The 27,680-nt window shown below is 41.7% G+C and overlaps 1 protein-coding gene across 2 annotated transcripts in view; it reads left to right on the top strand.

Annotated features, from left to right (window-relative positions):
* The first annotated feature begins 213 nt into the window (after positions 1 to 213).
* The window catches only part of pemt (phosphatidylethanolamine N-methyltransferase), a 54,983-nt gene continuing 27,516 nt past the window's right edge, over positions 214 to 27,680 (top strand). For both annotated transcript variants that reach the window (XM_030098135.1, XM_030098134.1), the window contains exons 1-3: positions 214 to 456; positions 3,086 to 3,193; positions 24,372 to 24,487. In XM_030098135.1, coding sequence (XP_029953995.1) covers positions 373 to 456; positions 3,086 to 3,193; positions 24,372 to 24,487 — 308 coding nt within the window. In that variant the 5' untranslated portion in view covers positions 214 to 372. The remainder of the gene's footprint in view (positions 457 to 3,085; positions 3,194 to 24,371; positions 24,488 to 27,680) is intronic.

Here is a 27,680-nt window from a genome sequence, read left to right as displayed (position 1 = left end):
TCACTGCTGAGCAGCACATTAAAATCTAAATAAACAGCACAGGATTAGAGTTAAAAAAATAAATTAAAAAAACAATGAAACTCTCTCCATTTGACAAAATGAATGACAAACATAAAGAATTTATAAAAACCAGAAGATACAACGGCTTTATGGATCGAGGAGGAAGTTGAGATGGAGAACTACATATCCCACAATGCATCGCGCGGGGTTAGAGGGTATCTGAATCTAATGTCACTAATCATAACATCCGCAGGCTTCGAGAAGTGACAGTTTAGACCTTTGTGCTGCTTATTGTGCAACACTGCCACACAGACACACATACACACACACGTGTATGAGAACCGGGGGTGTGTCAGAGGTCACTCCGCGTGTATGAGCGCCGCCGCTGCCGTTGGAGACCCCCGTACCGAGCTGCTGGACTGCTGCGGAGGACTCAACAACGTCGATTACTCGAAGGTAAAACCGAAAACACCGTAAAAGCAATCTTGCTGTTGGTCTGTCAGCCGCATGTGTGCACGGTGCGAAGGGAAACAACACGAGCCGAGCTCATATCACCAGGAAGACAGACGGTGACCAACTCTCGCGAGATTTTTTGCTATGGGCCGAGTTGGTTGTCAAATCTCGCGAGAGGAACGAGGAAGCAGATAAAAGATAAAAATAACGACATATAAATAAATAAGCGAATTACATAAAAGCTCAGTGACCACACAAGACACTTTCTGGCAGTATTAAATCATGAAAAGACACGTGATATACATGTATGTATATTTTGTCAAGCGCATTATGTGTGATAAAGTACAAATTCAGACACAAGGTATTTCAGTATTTAAAGAAATCCATTAAAAAGGCAAATGACAATAAAGATACATATTTATTAAGGTAAAAATAAGAAAACATGTAATTGTTTATAGGAAAACCTGGGTAAATAATAAATAATAGTGTTTTATTGCCTGGTTGAAAGAAGTGTGTGTCAGCAGTCCTGAGGTGTTCAATAATTTTGTTACACAGTTGAGGAGCACAGGAACTTAAAGCTGCTTCACCTTGTTTAATTCTGAATCTGAAACGCCTATGAAACCTTTTCCTGAGGTCCTCAGGGGTCTGAATGTTTCACATTCTACATGCAAATCTGAGATAAGTTGAAGACCAAAGCCATTCAAAGCTTTTTAGACAACAATTGAAGTTTTTAAGTAAATCCTTTGACACACAGACAGACAGACAGACAGACAGAGAAGAGACTGAAGCTCAAGTGTAATGTTCTCCACTCTCTTTCTGTTGGTGAGGAGTCTGACTGCAGCATTCCTGCAGCTGCAGCTGTCTAGCTCTTTTTTTTTCTTTTTTTTAATTTACTCAGACCTGTAAATGAACCATTACAATAATCCAGCTTGCATAAAATAAATGCATGAACAAGTTTCTCTGAATTTTAATTGGGCTGAAAGTCTTCAATTCTTGGAATATTTTTCAGATGGTAGTAAACTGATTTATCATTTTCTTTAAGTGGTTGTTGAATTTCAGATCAGTGTCCATAATTACACTCATATTTCTGTCTTCAATCCAATCACACAGCATCTTGACAAACCTACTGGATGTTTCTGCACCTGCATCATAAAGCTGCATAATGCATAAAATATTAACATTTTCAAGCTTTTTAATGTGATTTTAAGCTGAATTGAAGGACCACGTTGGCTTTTCAATATTCTTAGGTGATTGTAGTCGAATGACACCCCTGAACTAAATCAGTCCACATCATGGTCACATCATTTCAACAGAGATGTTCAGCATGATCTGAAAACAGCTGCCTCATGAGCATTGTGTGACAAACTGTTCAATAACTCTAAATATCAGGGTTCAGAACCAAATAGATGTCAATGTTTTGAAAGTGATTTGTGCAGACTTTATCCAGTGATTGTATTTTTTGGACAAGTCTTTAATTTGATTTCTGTATAAACAGGAAATCGGCATCTCTGAGCAGCAGTCTGGCTGACATAAGCAAACCCCTTGTGGCCTTTACCACTGCAGCAAAAACTCATAAAACTAACAGAACCAATGCAACATTAGGGCATTGACCTCGGAGACTTGACTCTGTTGTTCTTCGTCTCTGTCGTCACTGGGTGTAAGTGGAAAACCGCACTGAGGAGAAGCCTTAGTGTGTGATCAGAAGGAAAAAAAAAAAATCTCCCATCGATGCTCCGCTCTGCAGCTGAAAGTGGGATTCATTTGAAACCGCTCGGTACATGACCCCGCTTCGCTCGCAGTGCTAATATTCATAGTGGGATTTGATGTAGCGGTACAGTGTGGTGACTGAGCTGCAGAAGCCTCCTGTCATGAACTCACACTGCAGGTCGGAGGAGATCAAACATCAAAAAAAAAAAAAAACTAACAAGAGTGTGACAGGCTGACAACCCGAGGTGCATTTTATCAAAGCTCTATGACAAATAAGTGAAATGGGAAATAAAGCGGGAACAATTCTGCTCTTCAGTCTGATGACCGACCCAAGTCTTAAGGCACTGTCAGAAAGTTTTGCACGATGAGACAAACCATGTGTTGTTAACAGTATGATGCAGCAGAAAGCCTTGAGACGGGCTCAGAGAGCATAAAACAATATTTATCAAGCATGTGATGAGATTGAATGGTTTCAGACACCGTCAACACAACTCCTTCTGTCTGAACTTCTCTCAGTCCTCGTTCTTTGGAGTATTTATTATTGCAGCTCGTGGCGGTGGACCTTACAATTGAAGCAATGTAAAGAGAGAGAATTGATGACCTGGAGGCTGAGACTGAGGATCCGACCTGAAAGGTCAATATCCGAGTCAGGTCAAAGCAAAGCAACAGAGTGAAACAAGACAACCAAAATGGAGCAATGGAGAAATCTTGTCGCATCAACGAGGCTTCACAGCTTTTCTGAGCAGTTGAAAGCAGTAGTCCAGTTTGGCTGAAGCCGTTTAAAGCAGGTGGAAAAAAAAAACCCTTGTATTGTTCTGACTTCAAAAGATATTAACATCTCTGTAAAAACGTTTTGCATGTCAGGTGTTTTCTCTCTGTCATTTTCGCCTAATAGTACATTTTCCTTGTGGATATTCCATCACAGGTGGACTTGGCACCAATGGAAGAACTCTTAAAACGCATCAACTTCAAGGACTCCGGCTTTTGTCTCGCTGTGATCGCGATCATTTTCAACCCCTTGTTCTGGAACTTGGTAAGACCGACTGGTGATCATGTCTAATATTATTCTGAATCATTTGATCTCAGCCACTGTGTGAAGTTGTGTTGTAATTTGTGCTGGTCAAACTGTTTTCTGAAGCTTCAGGCCCCCGTTTAAATAAAGTTTTAAAGTGTAAACTGAATATTTCCGTTTACACGGCAACACTGCTTGAAACCACTGAAACTGATATTTTTCCAAAAGTTGTTACAGGAAGTTTGCGTTGCACACCTAAACTTGGATGAGTTTGAAATGTACAGGATTAACTTTTCTCTCTTGGTGATAAAACCCAGAGTCTTAACAATCTAAACAACTTTTTCTTTTTACCTCCCAGAAGCAACAGGGGAAAATTAGTTATTGTTCAAAATCACGAAAAGACACAGCGAGTACAGTTCATGAAAAATTGATGAGAGAATAACTTTGTATGTCTTAAATTTGCATTATTGAAATCTGGAGGCTGTATTTAAATTTTTGGATGAGATGACTAACTCGCGTGGCATTGAATCGCATTTTTACAAATTGAATAACATCTGGTCGCCCACAGTCCTCCTTTAGCTCTGCTCTGATTGGTTTGAAGTGTTTGTTGGTGTATGTTTTATAACTGGGGCATTTTGCTGCCCTATATTTAGTTTTGGTGTCAGTTTCTCTGTTTGCAGCAGTCAGGTAAGTCCAATGAACTTCAAGAACATATATCAAGCAGCACCTTTAAGGGTCAAACTGTATAACAAACACTTGCCCTTATGACCCTTTTGGACCCTTCGATTTTAGGAAACCTCCAAGTTAATCTTATTCTACACACTGCAGAATGGATCTCAAACTTTGATTAGACATCTGTTTCAGAACAATGCTTTTCTGAAAGGAAGACACAAAAACAATGTATTTTCACTTGAGATGTCAGCCGCTATCCCCAGAGAGAACCTCACCTGACCCAGCAACCGTAAGGTGAAGTCAGGAGTTCAAATCCAGATCACAAAACTTTATAAAAATGTTTCAGTTTGCACGGTTTATTTTCCATTGCTAGATAAAAAGATGAAAAAAATGGATGTTTCTACACTTCACAATTCATCCCGATATTGCATTTGGTCTGGAGCTAAAAAAACAGATGAGCAGTCGAAACTGAGGTCAGATCAGAGCAAAGTGTCTGAACAGTCTTACAGAAACTGGCAAGAGGCACAAGCCTTTTTCCAGATTGCACAGACAAGATTTCATTGTTTGAGCTCAGAAATCTCAGTGTGTCATTCGGGGCTCAACGTATATAAATTACATAATATGATTGTCCATGATTGCGGCCCGCTGTTGAAAGAGTCATCTCTCATGTATCCTTTTTAGAGAAGCGCCGCTGACTTCCATTTTCAATCAGAGCCTCCAGATACGAAGGTCATGCTTAAGTGCCAAGCAGCTTTTAGTCATCGCACATCTTTTCCAAGATGACATTTAGTGAGTGAACTATGCCAACCTGACAGTCTAAGTATGCTCGCAGTGTTACACAAGACTACAATGAGGCAAAGGCTTTTGAAAAAAATCCTCCGCACCTTTTATCCCTCATCCACAGGGTGCTTGCGGCTGTCATAAACCAGATGCGTTAAAAGGTTTCAACGGTAAGATTTCATTAGAATACTGGAAATACATGGACAAGTATGAAAAATTTGTGCTTAAAGGTACAGCGTGGAAACCCTGACAGTCAACAAAGCAGATTTCTGTTGTTTTCCGTGTATTCCATCTTTGACATTTGAATTGTATAACTTTTGTTTTTTAAAGAGCGATTTCTATGCACCATGTATTTCCAATCTTTTTATCAGAATATCTTCAAGGAATCTTTGGCTATTGATCCAATCAGTACTTCTGCAAGTCATTCTAATCCTGCTGCCCTCTTTCATCTTTCAGTGAAAGGTAAAAATACATGTGCTGCTCAACCCCTGAGTCAGGATCCAGCCTTATTTGCACCGATCTCCCAGTAATGTATTTTTATGCCTCGATTGCAGTCATTTTGCAAATAACCTATTGTATTTCCAATTCTTCATGACTGTCACGGAAACCTCTGGCATTTCCAGCCGTTTGTGGTCAGCTTGAAGTTTTCACCTCGAATAACGCCTTTGACGCTGACCTGAATGCGACCGTGGAGTCTAGGAAGAACGTAGCGTCCCCGGTTAACCTCTCATGTATGTTTTAGGACTGTGGGAGGAGAACGTATTTACGTGGTTGTCTGTGTCTCTGTGATGGACCGGACGCCTGTCCAGGCTGTGAGCTGTGAGCTTTCTTTAATACCTGCATCTGTCTGTGACGTCTTTCCTCCATGGCGCAGGTGTGTCGATACACATGTTGGTGCACAACATTCAGCCGCCGTTGAAACCTGGGCAGTTGATTGATATTTCTCATTAGTGGACCCAAACCCCTTGAGGTTTTACTAAAACTGAAGCCCACAAAAAAAAGTTCCACTCGTCCCCGATTTTATAAGTTTCAGGCATTCTGTTTTTCACTGTTTGAAGCAGTGATGTCATAAGCCTTATTTTTTTTTTTAAAAAGTAATTTCTTGGTAAAAATTGACATTTTTTAATCTACAGCTTTGGGGAAGATGTTGGTCTTTTAATTGATCTCCGCTCTGAGTCATTCCGCCGTTGACTCAGACCATCATCGCAGCCCCACAGCCTCGCAGGACACATGTCGTTTGTGGAGAGGAGAAAAATAGAGGCCAATTATTTGGATTAAAGTAAATGTCGCTGAGGTGTCCTTGGCCCGGCACATGACTCTAAATCACCCTTTCTCGCGCATTGTACTGGAAGATGAGTTGGAAGTGGCCGTAATGGGGTTTATTGAGGCAAACACATTTAGGACTGATGGAACTTACATAAATACAACCGTAATGAAAAATCTTTTTATCCTGCCTGTATGTGCCGTGTTCTCGAAGGTCGCCAGTAGTTGTGTCTCCAAAGCGAAAGATGTGCGCTCATGTGGGTGATGTCTTTATCTTGAAGTCATGTTTTTTGAGCCATTCTGTTCTTATATCTGTGATCATATCTGTCACGTGTTGGGCGAAGGCAACTAAATGGTTTCTAGCTCCTGAATGAACTAAATCGTACCCTCTTTTAACACACGTGATATAAGAACATGTATACTGAGGACTCTAAGAAACAGATTAAGCACTTTGCTATACTGTCACGTTTTGCATCCTAGTGCTTTAGAGGAGAGGAGTTGAAAGGACTAGAAACAAACTGCCACTTTATATTCAGTTTTAGCTTTTCCAGTTTTTCCCATTGAAACTGAACCTGCACCACACTACCTCCATCGCTCTAGTAATACGCTGTTCCAGCGCTCAGCTGAAAGTTCATGGTTACGTAATGCCCTTTTTACATGCATTGTATACATCATCAGATAACATTAAGAGGGCATTATAACCTCCCCGACGGTTTTCAAGCTATACTCTGTACACAGTGTTCCAGTGGGAGCCTGGACACACTGTGGTCCATCGTTTGAGCCGGTGTGTGTGTGTGTGCGTTTGCTCAGATCAGAACGTACCTACCCCCAACTACCACGACTTTGCATTGTGTGTCTTCACACAGATGTGAGCACGGACGGTGTCTTCCTCCTTCAACATGCAGGCTGACACAAAATCTGCTGCTGCATTTAAAAAAAAAAACAAAAAAAATTCAAAGACATTTTGTCATAAAAGTTATTAAGTACATGGATCAGAACATTTATGTAACGTTACAAATTGGAAATTAAATTTGGACACAAGAGCCTTTGATTAGAAAAAGATGCTCAGTGTGCAGAAGAACAGCGGCTGGTTCGCCACAGCGAGGCTGCCGCTCACTGACCTGTTGATCGAGAAAGCCAATCCCACATCAGTAGTTAGTTCCATTTAGCTTTGGTGTATTTTGTATGTGCAAGTTCTGTAGGCTGCACTGGGCTGTGCGACAGTTGTGTGTGTGTGTGTGTGTGTGTTTGTTGCATCGTGACCCAAATCAAGTCAAGGCTTTGAAGGTTTGAGTGCAGATGCAGCTTGTTTCTTCACACAGCTGCGAGCCAGCACATCTCATCTCTGTCATTCAGCGCCTCTTCAGCCTCTCGCACCCTCTAATGCTAATTGCACCTGCAGACTGATTGAAGAGGTGTCATCAGGTCCCGATGGCAGCGTTTTGTTCCCGCTGGTGATAACTGAATAGTGTCCTACACAGTCCAAAGCCTACAGCGTCAGAGTACCTGCTTGCTTTTCACTACTGTTTCCTGATGAGCATCGTCACATGTTGTCAATCATTTGCCAAACATGAATCAGCATTGTTTCATTCATCCTGTCCCTTGTTTTCACGGGCTGCTAAGACAAACTCTCGAAGGCAAAAGCAATTAGTCACGGTGTTTTCTTCTTTTGACTTGAAGCATTCATTGTTGAGCAGCTTTCTACCGTCATCCTGTGTCAATCAGTGTCTGTAGGAGTTGCAGTTAGTCAGGGAAAAAGAAGACATATGATAAGTTCAGATTAATTTTTTAAATAGTTTTAATTGCTCAGCATAAGTAAATGGTCTAATGTATTAAATGCAAAGCGCTCACTCACCATTGGGCCTTATGTGGCAGAGTTGAGTGGCCTTCATTGGCTTAATGTTGACACACTTTAATCTATGAAGCCATTTTAGGCCTGTTTCCTCTATGTGGCTATATTACAAGAACCCAGAGTACTTACGCCATATGCTCAAACAACCTCTTTCTGTTAAAAGTCCCCAAAGTTCACACTGAATTCGGCAAGCACTGCTTTATGTTGTCTTATTTCTATTTTATGTGGCCTCTGCGTTGTAACTTAATGTTTTAAGTTGCTGTTTTGGACAGACTTCCCCTTTGAAAAGAGATGATTGCATCTCAACTGGACTGACCTGGTTAAATAAAGGCTAAATCAAATATAAAATATATAATGCACAGCAGCTAGAATACAGCAATCAATTTCTAGACTGAGATTATCTGATGCTTAAACAGGCAGTTGTTGATTCTGACATAGCTAAATCCTAAATAGAAGCTAAAATGTCAGTGTGTCACACCACAGTTGCAGCTGACCTGTCACAACTTTTTGTGGCCAATGTGCTCGAAGATCTTACAGCGCCATGTGCTTGAGCATATCTGAAAGAAGCTTCCGCAACTTATCAGCTCTTGTTTCAAGATTCTACCTGAAGTGTTCACGTAGGAGGCTCAAGCATTGCCTGTCATTGTTTCAGAGATTTTACAAAGGTCCGTGCTGGTTTTGTATTTGTTAAGACTCCCGGTCTCAAATCCAAAGCCCTGTTTAATGCTCCTGTCTTATTGAAATCATGAATAGATCCCATCACCTCCTTTGTACTGAAAAGGTTATTCAACTGGGGTATTGCTCAGTCTGGATGGAGAAGGAAGTCACATGTGGCCCTCCTCCAGCTGAAACACGTTGCCCAAAAGTGAAAAAAAAAAGTCAATATTATGTGTGCTAGCAAAACATGTGTCATCACATCTAGCTTTACTACGCTTCCTTCTCCCAGCTCTTCATTTCCTTTGTTTTTCTCACTTCGCCACTGTACAATGTTTTTTCCCCCTGAGCCTCCTGCAGTTTTCTCCTTTCAGTCCGCCTTACTGGCTCTGGCTTTCAATGGTCTTTTAGCAGGGGTGGCCGGTGAATCACACAGTAGCAATTTTCTTTTTGCAATGTGACCAGGCCTTCATCTGCACTCTTACAACCGTCTCTCTGACCCCTGGGTTGTTTCTTTGCTACAGATCCGTCATGGTTGAAGCCTCTTAGGCCTGTGCTGTTCTGGCTGATGGTACCGATCCTCTGTTGCCTTGTGTTAGTCACCGCGTCACGTTACAAATTACAATTCTGTTCATGTTTTGGTCAGAAATGTAACCAAAATCCTCTGTATTAAGCAAAGGCAAATCGCCATGTACTGCTGATTTTACAATGGTGTTAAGGTGCAAACTTAATTATAACTCTTTAAAATGACAAAATGTATCATGGTTTTCATTGATATTGATATTAACACCATTGTAAATGTAAAAAAGTCAGACGTAAGGAGTTGAATATGTTTTGGTAAACCAGCAACTGTTTGTCACTTCACTGCAGGGACAGCTCTGACATAAGAGCTGATCTTTGGCAATCACCCGGTTTCCCACGAATGACCTAAATCTTCATGACTCACTATGAACTTCATAAGATCTTTGGAATGAACACTCTGCAGCATCAACTACAGACAGGAACTGTTACAGAAATATATCCTGTTGTTTTGAACACATCGTCTTTGTTTTCTGGAATTACTGGGTGTTTTGGGTCTTACAACATGCAGCCTCCTTCAGGTAACCCGCCCAGGGCGGATCAGACCACAGCCTGTGTCCAAGTGGATCTCTACTGTCCCCACAGCTCCCTCCATCTTCAACCAGATCGATCTGGATGCTTTTTCTGCTCTTCTCCAGTTGATGCCTGTTATGCACAGTGAGCCATAGGCCTCAAGGACTTCATGGCAAATCGCTGACTGGCCACTCCCACTGGCATGCACCAGGTCATCCGCCCGTTCCTCCGGCAGTCCCCTACCAGCTCCCTTTTCCTCTCATGAGCCTCCTCCATCCTTTCCTCCCAAGGCAGTTCCAGGAAGATAATTTGCCCTGTGGCCTCCGAGACAGAGGTTGTATCAGGTCTCGGCTTGGACTGGGTGACGTGTGGTGGGATTTCCAGCTGCCTCTCGAGGTCAGCTGTCATCAGAACACATCACCAGAGCTGTTCTTTTGTACGCTCTCTGGCCTTGGCTGCAGCCTGATGGTGTCGGCTGACCTCGGTAGCCTTGGCTTGAGGACCTGATCGTGCCTCGAGTGATACTAAAAGCTCTTACAGTTTTTACGAGTTACTTAAACAAGTACAACTACAGCTTGAATCACGCAGCACAGAAAAAAAAAAATACTTTATGGTGCTAAAGTTGAATGTAATTCAACGGCTTTGTCTTCAATACCAGAGGTTTTCAGGTCAAAGAGGCGGGCGATCTTTCTCTGATTGTCGCCCTTTGGCATTTCAAATTATAATGAGGTAAAATTAGGGGTAATTTATACCAGGCTGCAGTGCATCAGGGGGACTTGCCATTTTTGTTGGATATTTTCCTTGATTGTCTGCTTTTTCCCTCCCGGTTTGGGCCCATTTGTACCTGGTGCAACAAAATGTTGAATCAGCGAATGATTCATAATGTCCGTCATCAACAAAAGACGATTGGTTTTAAAGTGACCTCTTCTGTATGATTTCATATGGGCCGATTTCCGCGCTTCTTCATTTGGCTTCTGTCAGAAACAGACTCGTTTGCATATTGTTCACGGAGCAAAGTGCCAAGCTGGTTGTATCTGGGACGCACTGCGGCGTTCTCTTCAATGACCACTGATCACTGTGGCACAACTTTCAGTGGTTTCCTCTGAAATGTGGAAATCCCTTCAATCAGTGTAATATGAAATGATCAGATGACAACAGCAGAATCCTGTTAAGCACATTTTGAAAGTAGCCAGATCCAAGTTTCCAACTGTTGTGATTATGTGTATGAAATTAGGAAAAAAACATTGACTTTAGTTCCAGTCAGGGAATGGCAGAATTCTTCATTTCATCTCATTAGATGTAACTTTTTGAATGAATCCTCCTGCATTCATTGACACATTATTTAATTGGGCTGAGTTTTGAACAAGTTCATCTCAGGGAGGGTGTGTGGAGTTTAAAAAACGTGTGCCAGGTCCAACACGTGAATCACAGTCTGCTGTGCTGGAAGTGAGCAACCGAAAGACGACCTTCATCAAAAAGTTCACCGTCATGCTTTTTATACAACAAAGTTTTTTGATATATGCAGTATTTCTCTCTACAGTAAGTTTTTCATATTACTTTCTTTCCTCGTGTTTGTCGAATGCGCCTTCGTAAACACATTCTGCACACTCGCTCACAGATTCGGCTTCCAACCTTATTGGATTTATTCTGCGTGACGGCCTTGTGATAAGTTTATGAAGAGTCCCATTTTGTCATTTTGCTTGTGTAACAGATATGCTTTTAGTCCCCCACCTCAAGGATAGCTCATTATTATTATTATTATCTTCTGGCTTACGTCAAGCTCTTCTGTGCATGAAGCAGGTTAACCCGAGCGGCTCCACTTCTGAGGCCGTTCTTGATGAAGTTTTGTCACAGCCATCGAGAGACTTTGATGAAATCACAGCTTTTCCTCTGATTTATTGCCAAGAAAAGGGAGGACTCATCAGGTGTTAGATAAGAAGGCTGATTAGGCATGGTTTCTCAACAGAGTTTTATTTGTGCTTGCCGTTATGTTAAGGGTTATTATAAGATAAAAAGATGACAATTGATGGCTCCAGCAAACAGCGGGCTTTACAGTCAACCTCCTAGGACCAGATGCAAACAGAGTTTGGAAAACAAGTGTATAAAATTTGCTTTTACTTTGGTTTTCTTCTTTTACGTCCCGACGCAAAACTTTCACTGTTTTGGGCGCCCATTTACACAACAGTGGTCGTCAGCCCCAATGCAAGAGCAACTTTCGTATTTTGTTACGTATCGGGCTCTGCCAAGTCTTTCAATAAAAATGAAAGATAGCTTTGCAGAACAAAGGAAATACGCTACATGCACATCCATCTTAATATCTGCTTGAAGGTATTCATATGTGGATGTCTGAGCTAGGAAGTTGCATTCTGCTTCCATCTTTTCTCCTGTCATGAATATTTTCAGTGTGATTGTGGTCGCCTCCTCCCCTGCTGATTCAGTTACCCGGGCAGCAGCCGTGCCGTGTCCGTGTCCACAGATTGGTGAGGCGGCAGACCAGCTGCGCGTCGACCAGGTTTACATGAACGACCTGCCGTACGGCTTTCAAAAACCGGGCCCGGTCTGTCGTTCACAATCCCTGCTCTCGCTTTGTCGGTGAAGCAGCAGGCCGCCCCAGCACCAGGCAGCCGACAACTAATTCAAAACTCAGATCTGGAATCTCTTGAATGAGATTAGATGGGAGTTCGGGGCTGCATTAGATACGTGTCACACTGACATGTATCCACCAGGAGCAAAGTGGTCAGCCTGTTCCTTCTCCTTTTATCTCCCCACCTTCAGCTGACATCTCGGCTTGAATTGCGTGGACTTGACGCTGGGATTTAGATAAAAGTCATGTGAGAACGAGGTGAAAATTCAGCAGGAAGGCTGCAGTCAAAGGAGAAAATACGTAACAGGACAAGCTGGTTGACAGTATAATTTAAATGCAAAACGTTTGATTCATGTTTGTTGGTTCGAGGTTGAGAAATACTTCAGGAAATGTAATTTTGTTTTAAAGAGCTCATATAAACATGTTTCCTCAATTCCAGTGAATATGGTGGAAGAAGGCTGCCCGGGTAGTTCTGGAGGCTTGTTATGAAAACTAGCGGTGTGTTGTGATCAGTACACTCGCACTGGTTGTAAAAATCTGTGAATTACAGAGGTGTTTTTTTTTTTTTATAGGAATTGTGAAAAAAATGCAGAAATTTTTTTTTTTTACTGCTGGCTGAGACTGAAACACCACTGTGAGACTGGGAAAGTGACACAGAGCAACAGTCGCTCAGAAAAATTGTGTTAAAAAAAAAAACAACCAAAAATAGAGAAGATAATTCTTATAGGGCAACGTTTAAGTCAACTTAAGTCTGGTCCTAAATATCAGTGCCACTTTTTCATTTGGCCTTTCGGGAAAATTACTGATGCTAACTGTGGTATTATGGCAGAGTTACATAAAAAGATCAGACTGTTTGTCCAGTGTTTGTCTGGAGCCTGTTTTATTTTCTCAGTTTTTGTTTCGAAGCTGTCAGAGCTCCTCTGCTCAGTGAGGCGTTTTATTCTACTGTATGTTCTGTTTTCCCAATACGAAAGCAATTTGAAACCATTTTCAAAGTGTCGCCCTGTCATTCTTTCTTAACTTTGTATTATGGAGATTGAGGTAGAAACGACATAAAGACACCATAAAGTCCATGCATATGCTTTAAAAAAAAAAATAAGGCTCGGAATTTGGCAGCCGTTCGAATTCATCAGAAAAGAATTACCGGTAATTTCGAAGTTGCTTGAACTTTCTGAAGAATCGACAGCCCAAGAACACACGGCCGGATCCACGCATGGTGATGTAACACACCCGTCTCGCCCACCGTCTTGTTGAGGGGTTTCATCTGGGGCGAACAAAACAGCAGTGCAACGTGATTTCAGTGCGACCTTCATATCTCCCCATAACTTTGAAAATTTTCTGTCAGTCTAAACACCAGGAAAAAAAGATGCGACTAATTGCGAAGTGTGTGGATGAGACAGAAAGATGCACTGGAGTTAAAGTGTCACCATTGATTTAAGACAGGCAAGGTTGATGAACAACCGTTAAATAAATGGTTTGACGAAACCACACAATAAAGTGAGGACAGAGCACACGTGAGATGAACAACACGAGAGCACGGGTTTGTCATCGGCCCGTCTCTCCTTCGCATCCTCACTGAGACACTCACAGAATTGGGAAAGTTAGAGAAGTGGCGTGGAGTCGACGAACTTTAGTCTGAAACGTGAGAAAAGTGACGCTGCCGCTTCGACACCATGGTGGAAAGCCCCGCAGTGAACTATCTATAAACGTATCTTATGTTATCTCACATCTGTGACAATGTTTACATGCAGGATTAAAAAAAAAAAAAAAAAAAAAACCACGGACAGTATGCAGCTCTCTGTTTTATAGGCTTTGACGGAAGCCTCTGGCACAATAAAATTCAGCAAAACCAACATTCAGTGTGATTATTTTTAAGGTCTGACGCACGAGTGTTGCATAAAGCATAAAGTTCAAATTCAAGCACAAACTTAACGGCGGTTGTATTTCGTGTGATTATTAGCAAATCTGCGTCAGCTGAGGACCGTGCATTCACGTGTCAGAGAGCGCGTGTGTGTGTGTGTGCGTACAGTTCCATTTTTAAGGTTTTAAAGAGACTTGCTTCTCAAACAGCCTCGGATGTGCTTCAGCAGAAAGACAAGGTGATCTTCCTCCATTTGACGGCACTTGAAAATCTGATGCCGCTTGCTGGTAGGGTAGCGTTCCACACGTTAGTGGCTTTTATTTGATTACAGCTGTCACGTTTTCCAGTTCAGCACCACACACGGGCAACAACTGTGGCACAGTCGTCGATCCCAGGATCCATTGTAGATTCCTTTCAGAGGCAGTTTTAGTCAGTTTACCCTTTTTACCAGTTTTTGGGGTTCTTCATAATAACAGTTATTTCTCTTTCCCTGAATGTATTAACTTTATTGTTTTTGGTAATTTTTGGTAATTTTTACATCATTTGGGTTCTTTTGTGCTTCTGAAATGTGCCACCGATTATGGAATACGACTGAATTCACAACCTCCAGTCTGGATTTATCTTCACTGCATTGCAATACAGACGCATTGTCAAAGGGATACAGTCACATGTACCTATTGGAACGCACGGTGCATAGAAGCAGTTTATTACATTTCTGTCAGTTTTTTTTGTGATACATTTATTGATATCACAGTCATGATAAACTGTATTTAATCTGTAGCCCTGCTGGTAATATTAAAGCAAAGTAACATAAAGGTATTTGTAGTGGATTTTTTTTTTACTAATGTGATTGCAATGTGTTGCGAGAACATCGATTCTGAAAGTTCTGATGAGGATCAGCTGATGGAAGAATTTGTCTCCGTGGTTCATTATTTACTGATTCAGGAATCAGTTCCCTGCTCTCTAGAAATTGGTAGGCAGCAGAAAGCACCTCTTTTTCTTGTGTCTTGGTCAGGCAGCTCATTTCCTTAGACTTGCATAGCGTGAAACTTTTGATGTTGATGTTGGATATTTCAGGCTGATTGGAATGAGAAGACACAGTTCTGACTGTACTAAAGCAAAGAGCTGGCTGCCTCTGAATTATAGTTTCATCTTAAATTAAATACAATACATCGCCCTGCGTTAGATCTGGAAAATACAGAAGAACAGACAATCACATGCACCTTCATACCAATTCAGAGACACAAATCAGGCGGGAACTGAAAGTAATCAGAGAAATCATCTGATGGAGCCATTTACGTGACATTGTCCAGTAAAGAAAGGGGGAACTTGTTTTGTTTTGGGTGTTCGCTTAAATGACAACAGCACTCGGAGCCACTAAAATATCAACTTTTCGAGAGCGCTCTAACTCCATCTCCATGCAGCTTTTCTATCGTGATGCCGCTGCTGCACAGCGACCATCGAAAATAGTTCTGCAAATATACGAGACGGACAAAAGCGATGACAATGACCTGGCATCGTTTCCAACATTTTGCAAAAACTGAAATGCAAATTCAAAGACGGTGCACTTTCCCTGAACTGTAGGGTGAACGTGGACATAGATAAGGGGTGACGGCTCTTCCTGGACATTTGGTTCGAGCCCCGCTGTCCCACTTCATTTGCTTTGAGACACTTGAGAAAACCTTCGTCACTGAACATTTTCCAGACTGCTGGTTAACATAATCGGTTTCGTAGACTGAAATTAGAGTGAAGAACTGTGAGGTTAAATATCGATGGATGTTTCAGCAATGCCTTGGTTGTCTGGAAAGCAAGAAAACACTGATGGGGTTATATTACAAGTTGTATATCAGTTTTTTTGTACAAAATATAAAGACAAAGACACAACGTGATTAGTTCAGCTTAAACTTACTCTCACTCCTTTTCAGGCACGTTTAAACACGTGAGGTTCTCCAGTCTCTTGCTTTGTTTGTTGATTCACATGCTAGGCCGGAATAAAGAAGTGTATTGTAACTTTTTCTATTTGGTTCTGAGGTGTCAGAACAAAAACACTCAACCTTCCAGGCTGTTTGGAGCTCATCCGACCTTGAAGTTCTACTTTGAAATAAAAAAAAAATTCTCATGAAAGCTTCTCAAAAAATGTCTTAAGGTAGTTTGTATTTATTCCAATTAATTTGTGTATTTCCAAACTCGATGTCCCTCTTTGCCCTGAAGCCGAGGTCACATCCAGTTGAATAAATGAACGCCGTCTGGTGCTGGAGGGCGACCTGCAGGTTTGCGGAGATGAAAGCGATACAGCAGACAGCTTATATTAAAAAGCATATTAAGCATCATGTGATCTTCTCCCTGCATATGGAGCGTCAGTCATCGGGTCCGTGCCGCCTCCGTGACCCACATTCGACGGGAACCAAGTAGTTATCAGCCCGGGCCTCCCGGGCTGACAAGTTGTCTCGCGCCACTGATGATCGATGTCCGACAGCGGCGGATAGCAGCTGTCAGGAGTCAGGATAATGAGAGGCTTCGGCGCCGAGCAAAGCAGGAGATGTAGTTCTGCTGACCTATCGACGTGCTTCTGAGTTCGGTTTGATTTCCCTCAAGTGCTTCAAGTGTCTTTTGGATAATTGACGGAAATCGAGTTTTGTATGAACTTGAAGATTTGATTTTTTTGGGTTGATTTTTTTTTTTTTTTTTTGTGGTGAAAACAAAATTGCTTTGATATCAGTGCAGGCTGACACGACTGCGATGGGATTCGACTCGGCAATGAGCCCAAGATGCTCAGGAAGAAAATTACCTCTTCATAAAAAGCAGTTTGTCTTTTCTTTCAGTCTTTTCCGGTCCTTATCTTGCAGTCGCGACTCAGTTTTTCTGAATTTCAAGTTCAGTAAACAAGCAGATAAAACCTGTTTTTTTCCACTCTGAACCTCCAAATTTGCACAATAACAGTTGTTTTTCTAATGAAGCTGCAGCATTGAACATTATATCAGTGGTCACTCATGTGAAAAACAATGCACCCAAACAGAAAAGACCAGCAAGACTTTGCAAATCCAAATGCAGACTCACCACTGTAAGTCCCTGATTATGGCCTTTGACCCCCATCGGCTCCTCAGAGCTCCCAATGTGGCTGTCCACCACTTCCTAAAAATAGGATGGGTAAAAGTCTTGGCAGTGACTTTCAGGAGAGTTCTCAACTCTGACCAGATGGATGGATTGGGAATATTGAAAACAAGGATGTGGTTTGGGTTGAAGTGAAATCACTTGTTCTACACGAGTGACTTTTATGTAGAATGTGTCGTTTAAATTCTGTTCTCTCATTGTCACACATTTTAAACCAGAAAGGAGATAACATATCTGCAAAAACTGAGCTGAAAACCGGCAGTAAGTAAGAGGATGTGTTTTTTTTCTTCCCCCTTTTGTTGATCGTTCTGTGTCTGCTGCATATGTACACCTGCAGAGTCCTGAAATGACCCTGCTAGAATATACCAAGGCTTCATGTTTTGTTTATTTTGGAGTCTTTCCACCCCGTGGTCAAAAATCACTTAATGCATGTTGGCCTGGGATGAACTGGATGCGGAAGATAACCGGCCAGAAGCCGCTCTGAGGCCTTAATTAGGTTCTTGATGGTACATATGTATCTGGTTCATTTCGGTTGGGGATATTGCGATTTGTATCCATGACTTCGGTAGGGAAATGGAGATTCAGCTCATTCCCTTCATGTTTTTATTCACGGGACTCAATTACACTGATTGAAAGGGTGAGGCGACCTCAGATGTGCCCACGCAGTGTTGGCTAAAGTTTGTGCGTGACTGTTTGCATGTGCCAGTGAGTCACGCCGGTGGGCGCTGGAAACAATGCCGTTGTTTTTTTTCCAGCTTAGACATCACATCGAAATCATCTGCTGTATTTATATCTTTCGGTCGCCTGCTTCTCGATTTGCCACGAGGTCAAGATGAAAGACGCCTGCAGTGATCTTGTTCGTTTCAAATTCGCCTCAAAGTGTGAAATTTCTTAAAGTAAATGCTGAACGCACACCTGAGATTTTCAGGTAACCGTTATTCGTTTCAAATGAGACAATGACCCAACAACCTTCAGCCTTTGGGAATAGAAAATTTTTTTAGGTGTCAGCAGTTGAGACAGTGTCTGTTAGGTATCCTTGAGCAACATAAAGTAAAACTCAAGTAAAGCTCTTTTTTTTTTTTTTTTGTAATATTATGGTGCTTTAAGTTTAAGTTAAACACAAAATTAGGTATTAGAATGATTGTCAGTAAGTCATGAAACTGAGAGTGGAGGGTAAAGAAAAAACATAGTGTTGGTTACTCATTGGATCAATTACCCAAAATGCTGCAGGTAATATCGACACACTGAGTGAGGATTCTCTAGACCAAAGGGGGTCAAACAAAAGGCCCGTGGGCCAAAACCGGCCCTCAAGAGGCTCCAGTCCGACCCACCAAACCACCAAGCAATCAGTTCGGTTGGCTTTTTGTGAGATCCCATGTCCAGCGTCTTTAGTGCCCTGCGTCTTTATTCCTCTGCTCTTTGGATGTGTTCAGACATGTGACAGAGATCGATTCGTTGAACCTCAGAAAGTCATCCATTCCACTGCATGAAGTTCCTGAATTTTGTGATTCACACCATCTTTTTGTGGTTGTGTTTTTTTTTTTTCTTTTACAGGGAATTAAGAGTAATTCACTCTAATACTAATTTTCCTTCACAATCAGTTCATCACTCAAGGCGCTGAAATACAGGATCAGGACATTGTTTATGATGTTATCACCCAAAATGTTTCCTCCAGTTATAAATTTTTCCAAGAATCAGGATTAAAAGGTTCATGTTTCCACACTGCCTCCAGCTCTGTTCCCATCATTCTTTGTACTTTTTGTTGTTTTCATTTAATTTTATTCAATCACGAACTGATTCGGCTTTGGTGCTCAAAGGTCAGAGATGATACGTCAATATGATGTAATTTCTTCAAGGTACCTTAACTTTTTTTTTTTTTTTAATCAAATCTCATCAACATGTTCACTGTCAGTCTGGTTATTAATTACACTGTAAAAACTCTTGGTTATTTCGTTAATATGATAGAAATACTACATTAACCGGGGATCATTCTTGTACTTAATCTTTTTTTATACCATAGAATAGATTCAGAGTACAAGTTTCAAGCAGTCTTTCGAGAACTCAAACGATCATTTTTGTAGATACTCATGACTGATGAGTCAAACAGCAGTAGATGATTGTTTAACTACTATCAAACTGATAGCGATAACTCAAATAAAAATCATTTCGCTTGGCAGTACGTAAATCTGCGCTCCGAATTTGTCACACCACATTTCATTGATTAAAAACAGTATATGAAATGAAGCCTCAAAATGAACAAGGAACAACATGATCTGTTCTGACATGAGGTTGGTGTGATCACCCAAAAGCACTAACTAACTAATTAAACTGTATTGATCTCTTTGGGGAAATTCCTTTTTCCTCCTCCGTTGCAGCTGCTGCTGGACCGATCATCTCTCATTCCAAATGTTGCAGGTTTGATTCCCTATCTCCCCCTGTCCACATGTTGAAATGTCCTTCAGAAAGACATTGAACCCCAAACTGATCCCATGGTGCCTGATATTTTTCCAAACATTTAACAGATATTACAGAATGTGGCGAAAAATCTCAGAAAGTCTAAAATAGACTTGACAGGGCTGTGGGGAGCAAGGCAGCTTGGGTTGTTGTATATCACAAACATAAAACTGGCAATTAACAGTGTCAGCAAGCCGCTGTGGAAGCAAAGCGTTCTCCGACCCCGAGGGCAGCGCCACAAAACTTTTTCATGACAAACAAGCCACAATCCAAGCAACGGAGTATTTTATCAACTCTAAAGCATCAAGCACTCAATTCCAGCGAGTCAATTTCTTCGTGTCATCTGAAGTGACAAACAAGAAGCGTTCAGATCAGCAGTCCCAGCGACTGAATGGATCGGTTGTTTGTAATCATTTCAGCTGAATCATCGTAGATGATATAATCAGAGTCGTATAAAGGCTTCGGTCTCCGTGCAGCTTCAAACAGAGATCATAATCTGGACCGTAGTGTGATCAGAGACACTGAGCTCTGAGGAGAGCGTTCAGCTGTGTGCCGCCAAAAGTTGTTTCTGAGGTCAGGCTGCAAATCAACGGCTTTGCTTTTCTATGTTTATTGGTATATAAAAATCTAATAGGAGTGCACTCAAGTGTTTCATTATGCTAAAAGCAAAACTAATCTGATAGATATGCTCTGTCTTTGCAAAGATGAATGCTTTTGACCTGAGTCTTGGTCAGTGTAGTGTAATCATTAGATTCACATTTTTTGTTTTGGAACAAGTTTGCACTTCCTGAGGTCACACCCCCAACGTTACTGAAAACTTGCCTTGTTTATTGGACTTAAATGTGTCACGAATAAGAAAAAGTTGCACAGGTGAATTAGTTCTTCAGCTCTGGCCGTCATCCTTTTAGCTACCTTCAGCTTAGAGCAGCCTGTGCTCATCATCAGTGCCTTTATGTTTTTTGCAAAAGACACAAGAATTAGCAAAATGAAGCAAGGACAGAGGCGAGTGCAGTGTGGGGAACAGTGCGTCCATACACCGGGACGAATGCGACAAAAGGATACAAGGATGTGAATTGAGATGTGCACACATATCCACTAGCATACACCAACTAACACGTAGTAGGGGGACAGAGGGGAGGCAGAACATGGCTAAATGAGAACATTCCACTAATGGCGGAGTCGAAGGGGATCCAACAAAAGAATGGCAGTGAGATCTCAAATATCGCAGGCCTGAGCGACCAGAAGGATGGAGCAGAATGGGACATCAGTTTCTGTAAGGTGGCTCAGTAAAAAGCCCAGCCAGATAAACCATGTATGCGATCACTGGTTGGACAGACACAGGAAGCTGAGAACCAGGCGTTTTATCTGCAGCACATTGGTTCAGCTGTAATTGTTTTTAAAGTGCTCCAGATGTGAAGTTGAGTTGAGTGGGGACTAAGTGCTTCCTTCTTTTACCTCTATAGGTGGAAGAGGGGTCATCCGTTCTCGGTTATTTCTTGCGGAGAAGGTATGAAACAGGAAGTCGATACAAGCTGCCCGCTCAGTATCAGCACACTGAGCTAAGAAGCAACCTAAAAACACTTAAAAACAAAGAGATGAATCCATCTAATAATTAAAATCAAGTGTTTTGATGAACTGATATGAGATCACCCAACAAATATTTGCGATCATTTCGTAAATTACCATGTTTTTATCCCCCATCTAAATATAAATGTTTCCTTCTCTGAAAGCCCGCTGACAAAATGTCCAATAAAACTGGATCTTTGAATATTCATTTGTGTGTTATTTCCTAGCAGTTTTGCATGTGTGCATGTGATCCCTCTATGTTCTTGTTCTCTTTCTCCTCATTAGTGTGGGACAGCACACGTCCACGCATTAATACAATTGGCTGCGCCTGTGTTGTGCAGGTTGTCCTCGATTAAAACACAGCTGTACATTTACACAGTGGATAAACCCAGCAGAGAAAAATCCCAGTCTACAGTGGAGACTTTCTCCCCTGGAGGATTTGACAGCTTTACTCAAAAAAGTACACTGTGGCGTTATGCAATTTGTACTTTGGGCGCTATTGTGTCTGTCTTTGAGGTGAGAATGAGACAGACCTACTTTTAGCCACATTTTGCTCTTCTGGGCCGTTGAAATTTTCTCCCCTCCTGGAATATTATATGTCTGAAGTCTCTCCCTCCGATGTCTCCTTAATGTAGTCTCTTGAAGGCAATGGATCTGTGATTTAAGTGGGCTGAGGAGGACTCAGGAGGAGCCCGTTACCTAAGCCCTGATTGAATTGGATTTGCTCGTTCTGCCAATCTGGCGCCACTGCCTGTTCTCTCCCCTCCCGTGTGCGCCTTCTTTTATTTCCGTGGCTTGATTGATGATTTGATATCAGCATCAGTAGTCTGTCTGCCGAGCACCTGAGTATTTTTAGTGCACTCCATCACCTGGTGGATGGTAGTAAGTCGCAAATGGCATAAATGGCCTGCTAATGTGGATAGTGGAAGGTGTGTAATGTGTTCCCCACTTAGTAAGAGAATGAGTTGTTTTCTTCTATGCATATATATATATATATATGTGTGTGTGTGTGCGTGTGTATATATATATACATATACATATACATATATATATATATATATATATATATATATATATATATATATACATATATATATATATATATATATACATATATGTATATTTAAGACTTGTCCAGTTTTCATTTTACAAGAACATCTGCCATGAAAACAACTAGACCTTTACATTTATTTAAATGTCAGTTTTCAGCTGTTAAAAGCACTTTGTGCAAACTAAACCCAGGCAGTTTGGTGCTTTTTGAGGTGAATGTTGTCCAATTGGAAAGGAAGACAAATAATAATAATAAAAAAAAAAGTATATATAAATAAAATAAATTCAGTTGGGCCTTGTACCACTTGTTGATGCTGCTGATAATGGTTTAATGGTGTCTGGAACATGTGACATTTTGGGCCCAGTCTTATTAACTGAGCTTTCTATAAACAGTATTGCTACTGATCCATGTCCATCCCTGCATTAAGAACTCGGTGTACTACCTTCTAATGGTTGTTTCCAGCAGGATATCGAACCCTGCCTAAAAGATTCAGTCGTCTCCAGGACAGATATTCTGCATCAGCAGATGTCAGTCCAAAGTAACATTGTTGAAATGTGATGGAACTGGAGATTCATATCATGGATGGCAGCGTACATCTTTTCTCCATTTTCATGAATCTGTGTTGAAGGTTTCCAGCTTCTTGTAGAATCGAGTACACTGAAAGTAAAGGTATTCTTTAGACTAAAACAGATTTTTGTAATCTGCTTCCCCACCAGAGTTACATGTGTGTTCTTACATTATGACATACAATGAAAACATTTGTTTTCAACACTCCTTTCTCTTCACAGCGAATCATTATTTCCTGACTCGTCACGGGTATCGTCCCCCCTCTCTGTGATTTGCCATGTGTCATCATCCTGCGGAGCATATTGTAATGCGACCAGCATGTATACATGTCGCAGTAAGCCAGAGTCAGAGAAGACAGTTGACAACTGGGCAGCAATTCCACAGCAGCAATCCTCCCTTGACAAGGAAGAACAGGCATTAAGAGTGTCTTGGCAGTTGTCAGACAAATTGGAGTTGCAGGGGAACTTTAAGTGAGATTTTTTTTACTCCATCTCTCAAGATGCAAAGTGGGCCATTAAGTGGTCTCTGCTTGCCGAACCACCTGCTGCTGCTTTTGACAGTGCAAGAAAAACACCGTGTGAGTTAGTCTCCACACCTGCACTCACTAAACCGCCCGATTTCTCCTTTCCCACCACTTGAAGTTTCACTCTCTCACCTTTCCCCCCCTTCTCTTGTCTTTCCTTTCTTGAACACAGGAAATCTGTTTCCATGACAACATCTGTGTCTTGTACTGCTTCCTCTCTATTTGTGCTTGTGTACAGCCATCTACGCACTTCCTCAGCCCACAGTCAAGTCGGTTTTTGGAATTTCACCAAGAGTGCTCTCAGTCAGTAACGCCGCGGGCAGATTCGCGGCCCAAACGAGGACGGGTCAAACGCCTTGTGCCGCACAGCCGATTTCTGGCCAGCACGCTCGAGGAAAACACTCCTGCACCGTGCGGCCCAGGCTCTGTGGGCTTGCACGGTGAAATGCAAAGACCGGAAAATGAAATGCATAAACAGGCACCGTTTGGCCATGTGGTCAGGTACCAGCTGCAAGTGAAACAGAACAATAGGAATGGATAACTGCCTCCAGCCAGTGCAGCACAGAGTGCAAGCTACAGTGTCTCTGATAAGCATCCATAATAAACATCTGTAAATGCATTTAGAAATCGGATATCCTGGTCATGATATCGTTAAGGTAAGAAACCAAAAGACAGAAAAATGCTTTTTCTGATGGTTGATGAAGCATCCAGAGGGGGAAAAAATAGTGCAGTTACAGTGCGAGCTCGTCACGCCGTGAGCTCTTCAGCCAGCACTTGTTTCCACTAAATACGTCCATTCACACTCATGAAGACCAAAAAAATGAACTCGGCGACTGCAGATTCGTCTTTGTTGAAGAAATCCAGTTCCCTATTCACACAGGAGCAATTTGCTGGGAGCGGTGCAATTTTTTTCTTTTGTCACTTGAGAAAAGAAATACATGCAGATGGTTGCATTTACATCACAATCAAAGTAAGAACAGAAATACTGAGAATGCTGTTGTGGTTCTCCACTTGGCTGAATTGTGATTGACTGAAACCTCCTTTACTCATCAATGTTTCAAGTGAGAATATGTTGCTTTTGCAAAAGTACCAAACATTCTATTTTTGGAGATCAGCATGTCTTAATGAAGATTTTAATTATTGTCTCCTGTCTTGCCTTGATGTGCCAGGTGGCGAGATGGGAGCATCGGACACGGAGGCTCTCCAGGCTGTTCGGGAGCCCCCACCTGGCCTGTTACTGTCTGGGATTCGTCATCATTCTCCTCAATGTTTACCGCAGCCACAGGTAAATTCTGTCTTCTGAAAGTAACTTGCAGAATATTCCTTGGATTGCATAAATTTGCTTTTGTTATTGTATTCCTCCCATAATAATGTGGGCTGCCATGATTAAAAGGCTGAGTCTGGGTTCATTCTGCCAAGGGCGAATGTGCTGCTTCTTTACATTGTTTACATTTGCTTCACCCACTTTAGTGGAAGAGGTCCGCCTTCGACTGGTTCAGTCTTTACCTGTAGGTTCACTTTAATCAGGGACTGTTTCATAATGTCGTTTTTGAGTAGAAAAGTCTTTTCCCAGACACTCAATGCAGGTGAGTCAAGTGTGTTTAAACCCATTTCTCATTGTATACTATGAATCCTACAGCTATAAGAGCCTCTTGCCGATGTTTTGATGAAATTTTACAGTCTTCGTGCATAAAGCACTTTGTCCTTGGGCTCCGTTTGTTTAAAGCTCACACCACTTCAGCACTTTATGGATAATTTTCCACTGAGTGAAATTATTTAGTTTTTTGTCTGAGTGTTAATAGGGTTTTCTTTAAGAAATGTCAAAAGGCATCCACAACCTTTCATCCGCAGACCTTCAAGAGCCGATGACGTCTTGGCGTGATTATGACACTGACACAGTAACGACAACCGTCGAGCCTGAATAGTTGAAGTTTAAGAGGAGTTCCACTTTACCGTCTTTATCTGGTTCAAGCCATTTGCATTAGAAGTGTACCACTGAAAGAATTTCTATTGGGGAACCCAATTCTTTTCACCATTGCAAACTTAGGTAACCCCACTGTTCCACAGTTGTTCTGTTCAGTGATTTCCTTTCCTGTGAGGGTAAACTCTTTAGTTCACCTCCCATTATGTCCGTTGCTTCAATGTTCCCACTGTTGGAATTGCACAAGGGCGAATAGCCCAGCTGCATCACCTTGAGTCAACTTTTGAACATTTGTTTTTGTGCCCTCAACAGAATGAGGATATTTTCTTTCATCTTTCACCGAGGTGCTCGGAAACATTCAGCATGTCCGCCCACTCACCACTGACCCACTGCCTGAAATGCAAAGTACATGGCTCCCCTTTTGCAACGTGTATCACAGTTACCCAGATATTTCTGTTTGCTTTCAAATTACAGCTTAAATAAATTGCCCACCCCCAGCTGAGCAGCATTAATGAATTTCTGTGCATTTCCTAGCACTGAGTCACTACCCTCTTCGGTTTTCTGCTGTTTTCTTCTTCCCCGCCACCTCGGTGTCTTTGTCTCTGCTTCGCTGTTCTTTCATCCTCCCGTCCATATCAGCACTCGGGCTTTTTGTCCGTGCCAGTGCCACCCCACACCCGTCGCGGTGCCAGTGCCTGCTGGAAGTACACACCCCCACACGGCCCAGTCAAGGCAATGCGAACCGCAGATGTACGGTATTCCAGCGCGGCATTTCAGTTTCTCTTCCTCTCTCTGAAGCTGCTTCAGAGCGATGGCTTGTCGTGCCAGTTGTCTTTTGTGCCTTTCTAAAGAGTGCTTACATAATTCATTCACTTATTTGAGGCCTGGAAATGCGAATGAGGTGAATAATGACTTTAGCGCTCAACTCGAATCATTGAGAAACCCAGTGCAAAAAGAGCAATGATTTTACCATTTTAATGTTTGTTGGAGAAATGAGCTCATTCTGAAAATGCCTTTTTTAAAGTACTTTTGGAAAGCTCGTTTGATAAGAACTGGTGATTTATGGAGAAAGTCGTTTAGCGCGGTCAGCGGTTTCACAAGTGTTCTGTCAAGAGTCATCTAACCTTCAGTAAAGGAACATATTCAATAAGGACGGCGGAACAGAGGAAGAGGAAATGTGGAGTTTGAAAGAAAAGGACGAACACCGAAGAGGAGTCAATGTCAAGATTTTCTATTTGAGTTGAGTCACATTGTCCTGAGAGACTTATTCAACTTACGTCGGCTATTTCCAGTTGTACACTCATACAGGGGTGATATAAGACATCAGCACTGGGCACAACAGATGGCGCTAAGCTGTCAGAGGATTGATCTGGGGAGCGTTTCACTCACGTGATAAATTGTACCTTTTCACGAGAGAAAGGAAGATGTAAATTGTGAAATAACTCTTAGCTCTGTTTTGTTTTCTCTATCTCTTTTTTTTTTTAATATCATTACAATTGAGTTGAAAAACCTGCCCCACTGCTTATAAACACATTCAGGCTCAGTTTGCTGTGAATTCTTTCAATGCAGGCTGTATTAATCTGGGGAGAGAAAAAAAAAACAAAAAACTTTTCCATCAGGGGTGCTCCATGTGTTATTATAATAACTACTTATTATTTCACAAGTGAAAAGCCAGCAGATGATTATGACCTTACGCTACTGCTACGCTGATGTGCTTTCAATTCAACATTTAACATGGAGTTAAGCTAAATTACCCATAATATGTCATTTGAGCCAAATTGGAGCGACAACAGTTTATACCTTGATAGAAAGTAATCTGCGGATTATATCGATGTTGTCCAAATACACTTTCCCAGCTTCAACCCTGGGAAGTAGAACGTGGTCAAAACAAAGCCATCATGCAACTGTATGCTTTGATACAATAAAACTGTAATCCTCTTCAATTTAAGAAATATGACATTTATTAGAGCAAATGAGCAACCTGGCAGCAATACTGATCAAAGCTTTGTATTTTGTGTACGCAAACATCACCTGAGCAGTATGAAGCGTGACTAACCTCCATAACCTTCACAGCAAATTGACATACTCCCACCCATTGTGTCATAGCATGCTTTGAAAATTAATAATTATAAAAAAAAAAAAAAAAAAAAAACAACATTTCTACTCAGCGCTGACCTGTTTGTGACATCCTTGATTGAAATGAGTGGGCTGCTTTCAGGCACGTGCAGAGCGAGATGAACAAAAAACATGCAGGGCGTTGGGTTCTCTGGTTCAGTAGCCATGCTGCTTCGTGTGATCAGTGCTGCTCCATTAATTTCAGAAAGGTTTGTTCCTCTAACTGTGACCAAAACTCGGATGATACCTCGGAAATTTTTGGCCTGGGCTCCTAAATGTTTTTGGCTGCTGCTACATGACAGGCGATTACAGAGACAGAGCCGAACCACAGCAAGGCCCGACTTTCACCGTGTTTTCAGGATGTCCGTTTTCAAGGCATCGGTGCTCGAGGTCGCTGAAGAAGAAACTTTTTCTCCCAAGATGGGGCTTTTTTTAAAATGCA

This window comes from Salarias fasciatus, chromosome 8 (genome assembly GCF_902148845.1).
Source record: "Salarias fasciatus chromosome 8, fSalaFa1.1, whole genome shotgun sequence".
Classification (NCBI taxonomy): Eukaryota; Metazoa; Chordata; class Actinopteri; order Blenniiformes; family Blenniidae; genus Salarias; species Salarias fasciatus.
Note: the sequence above shows the minus strand (reverse complement) of the source record. Positions and strands in the feature narration are given on the sequence as shown.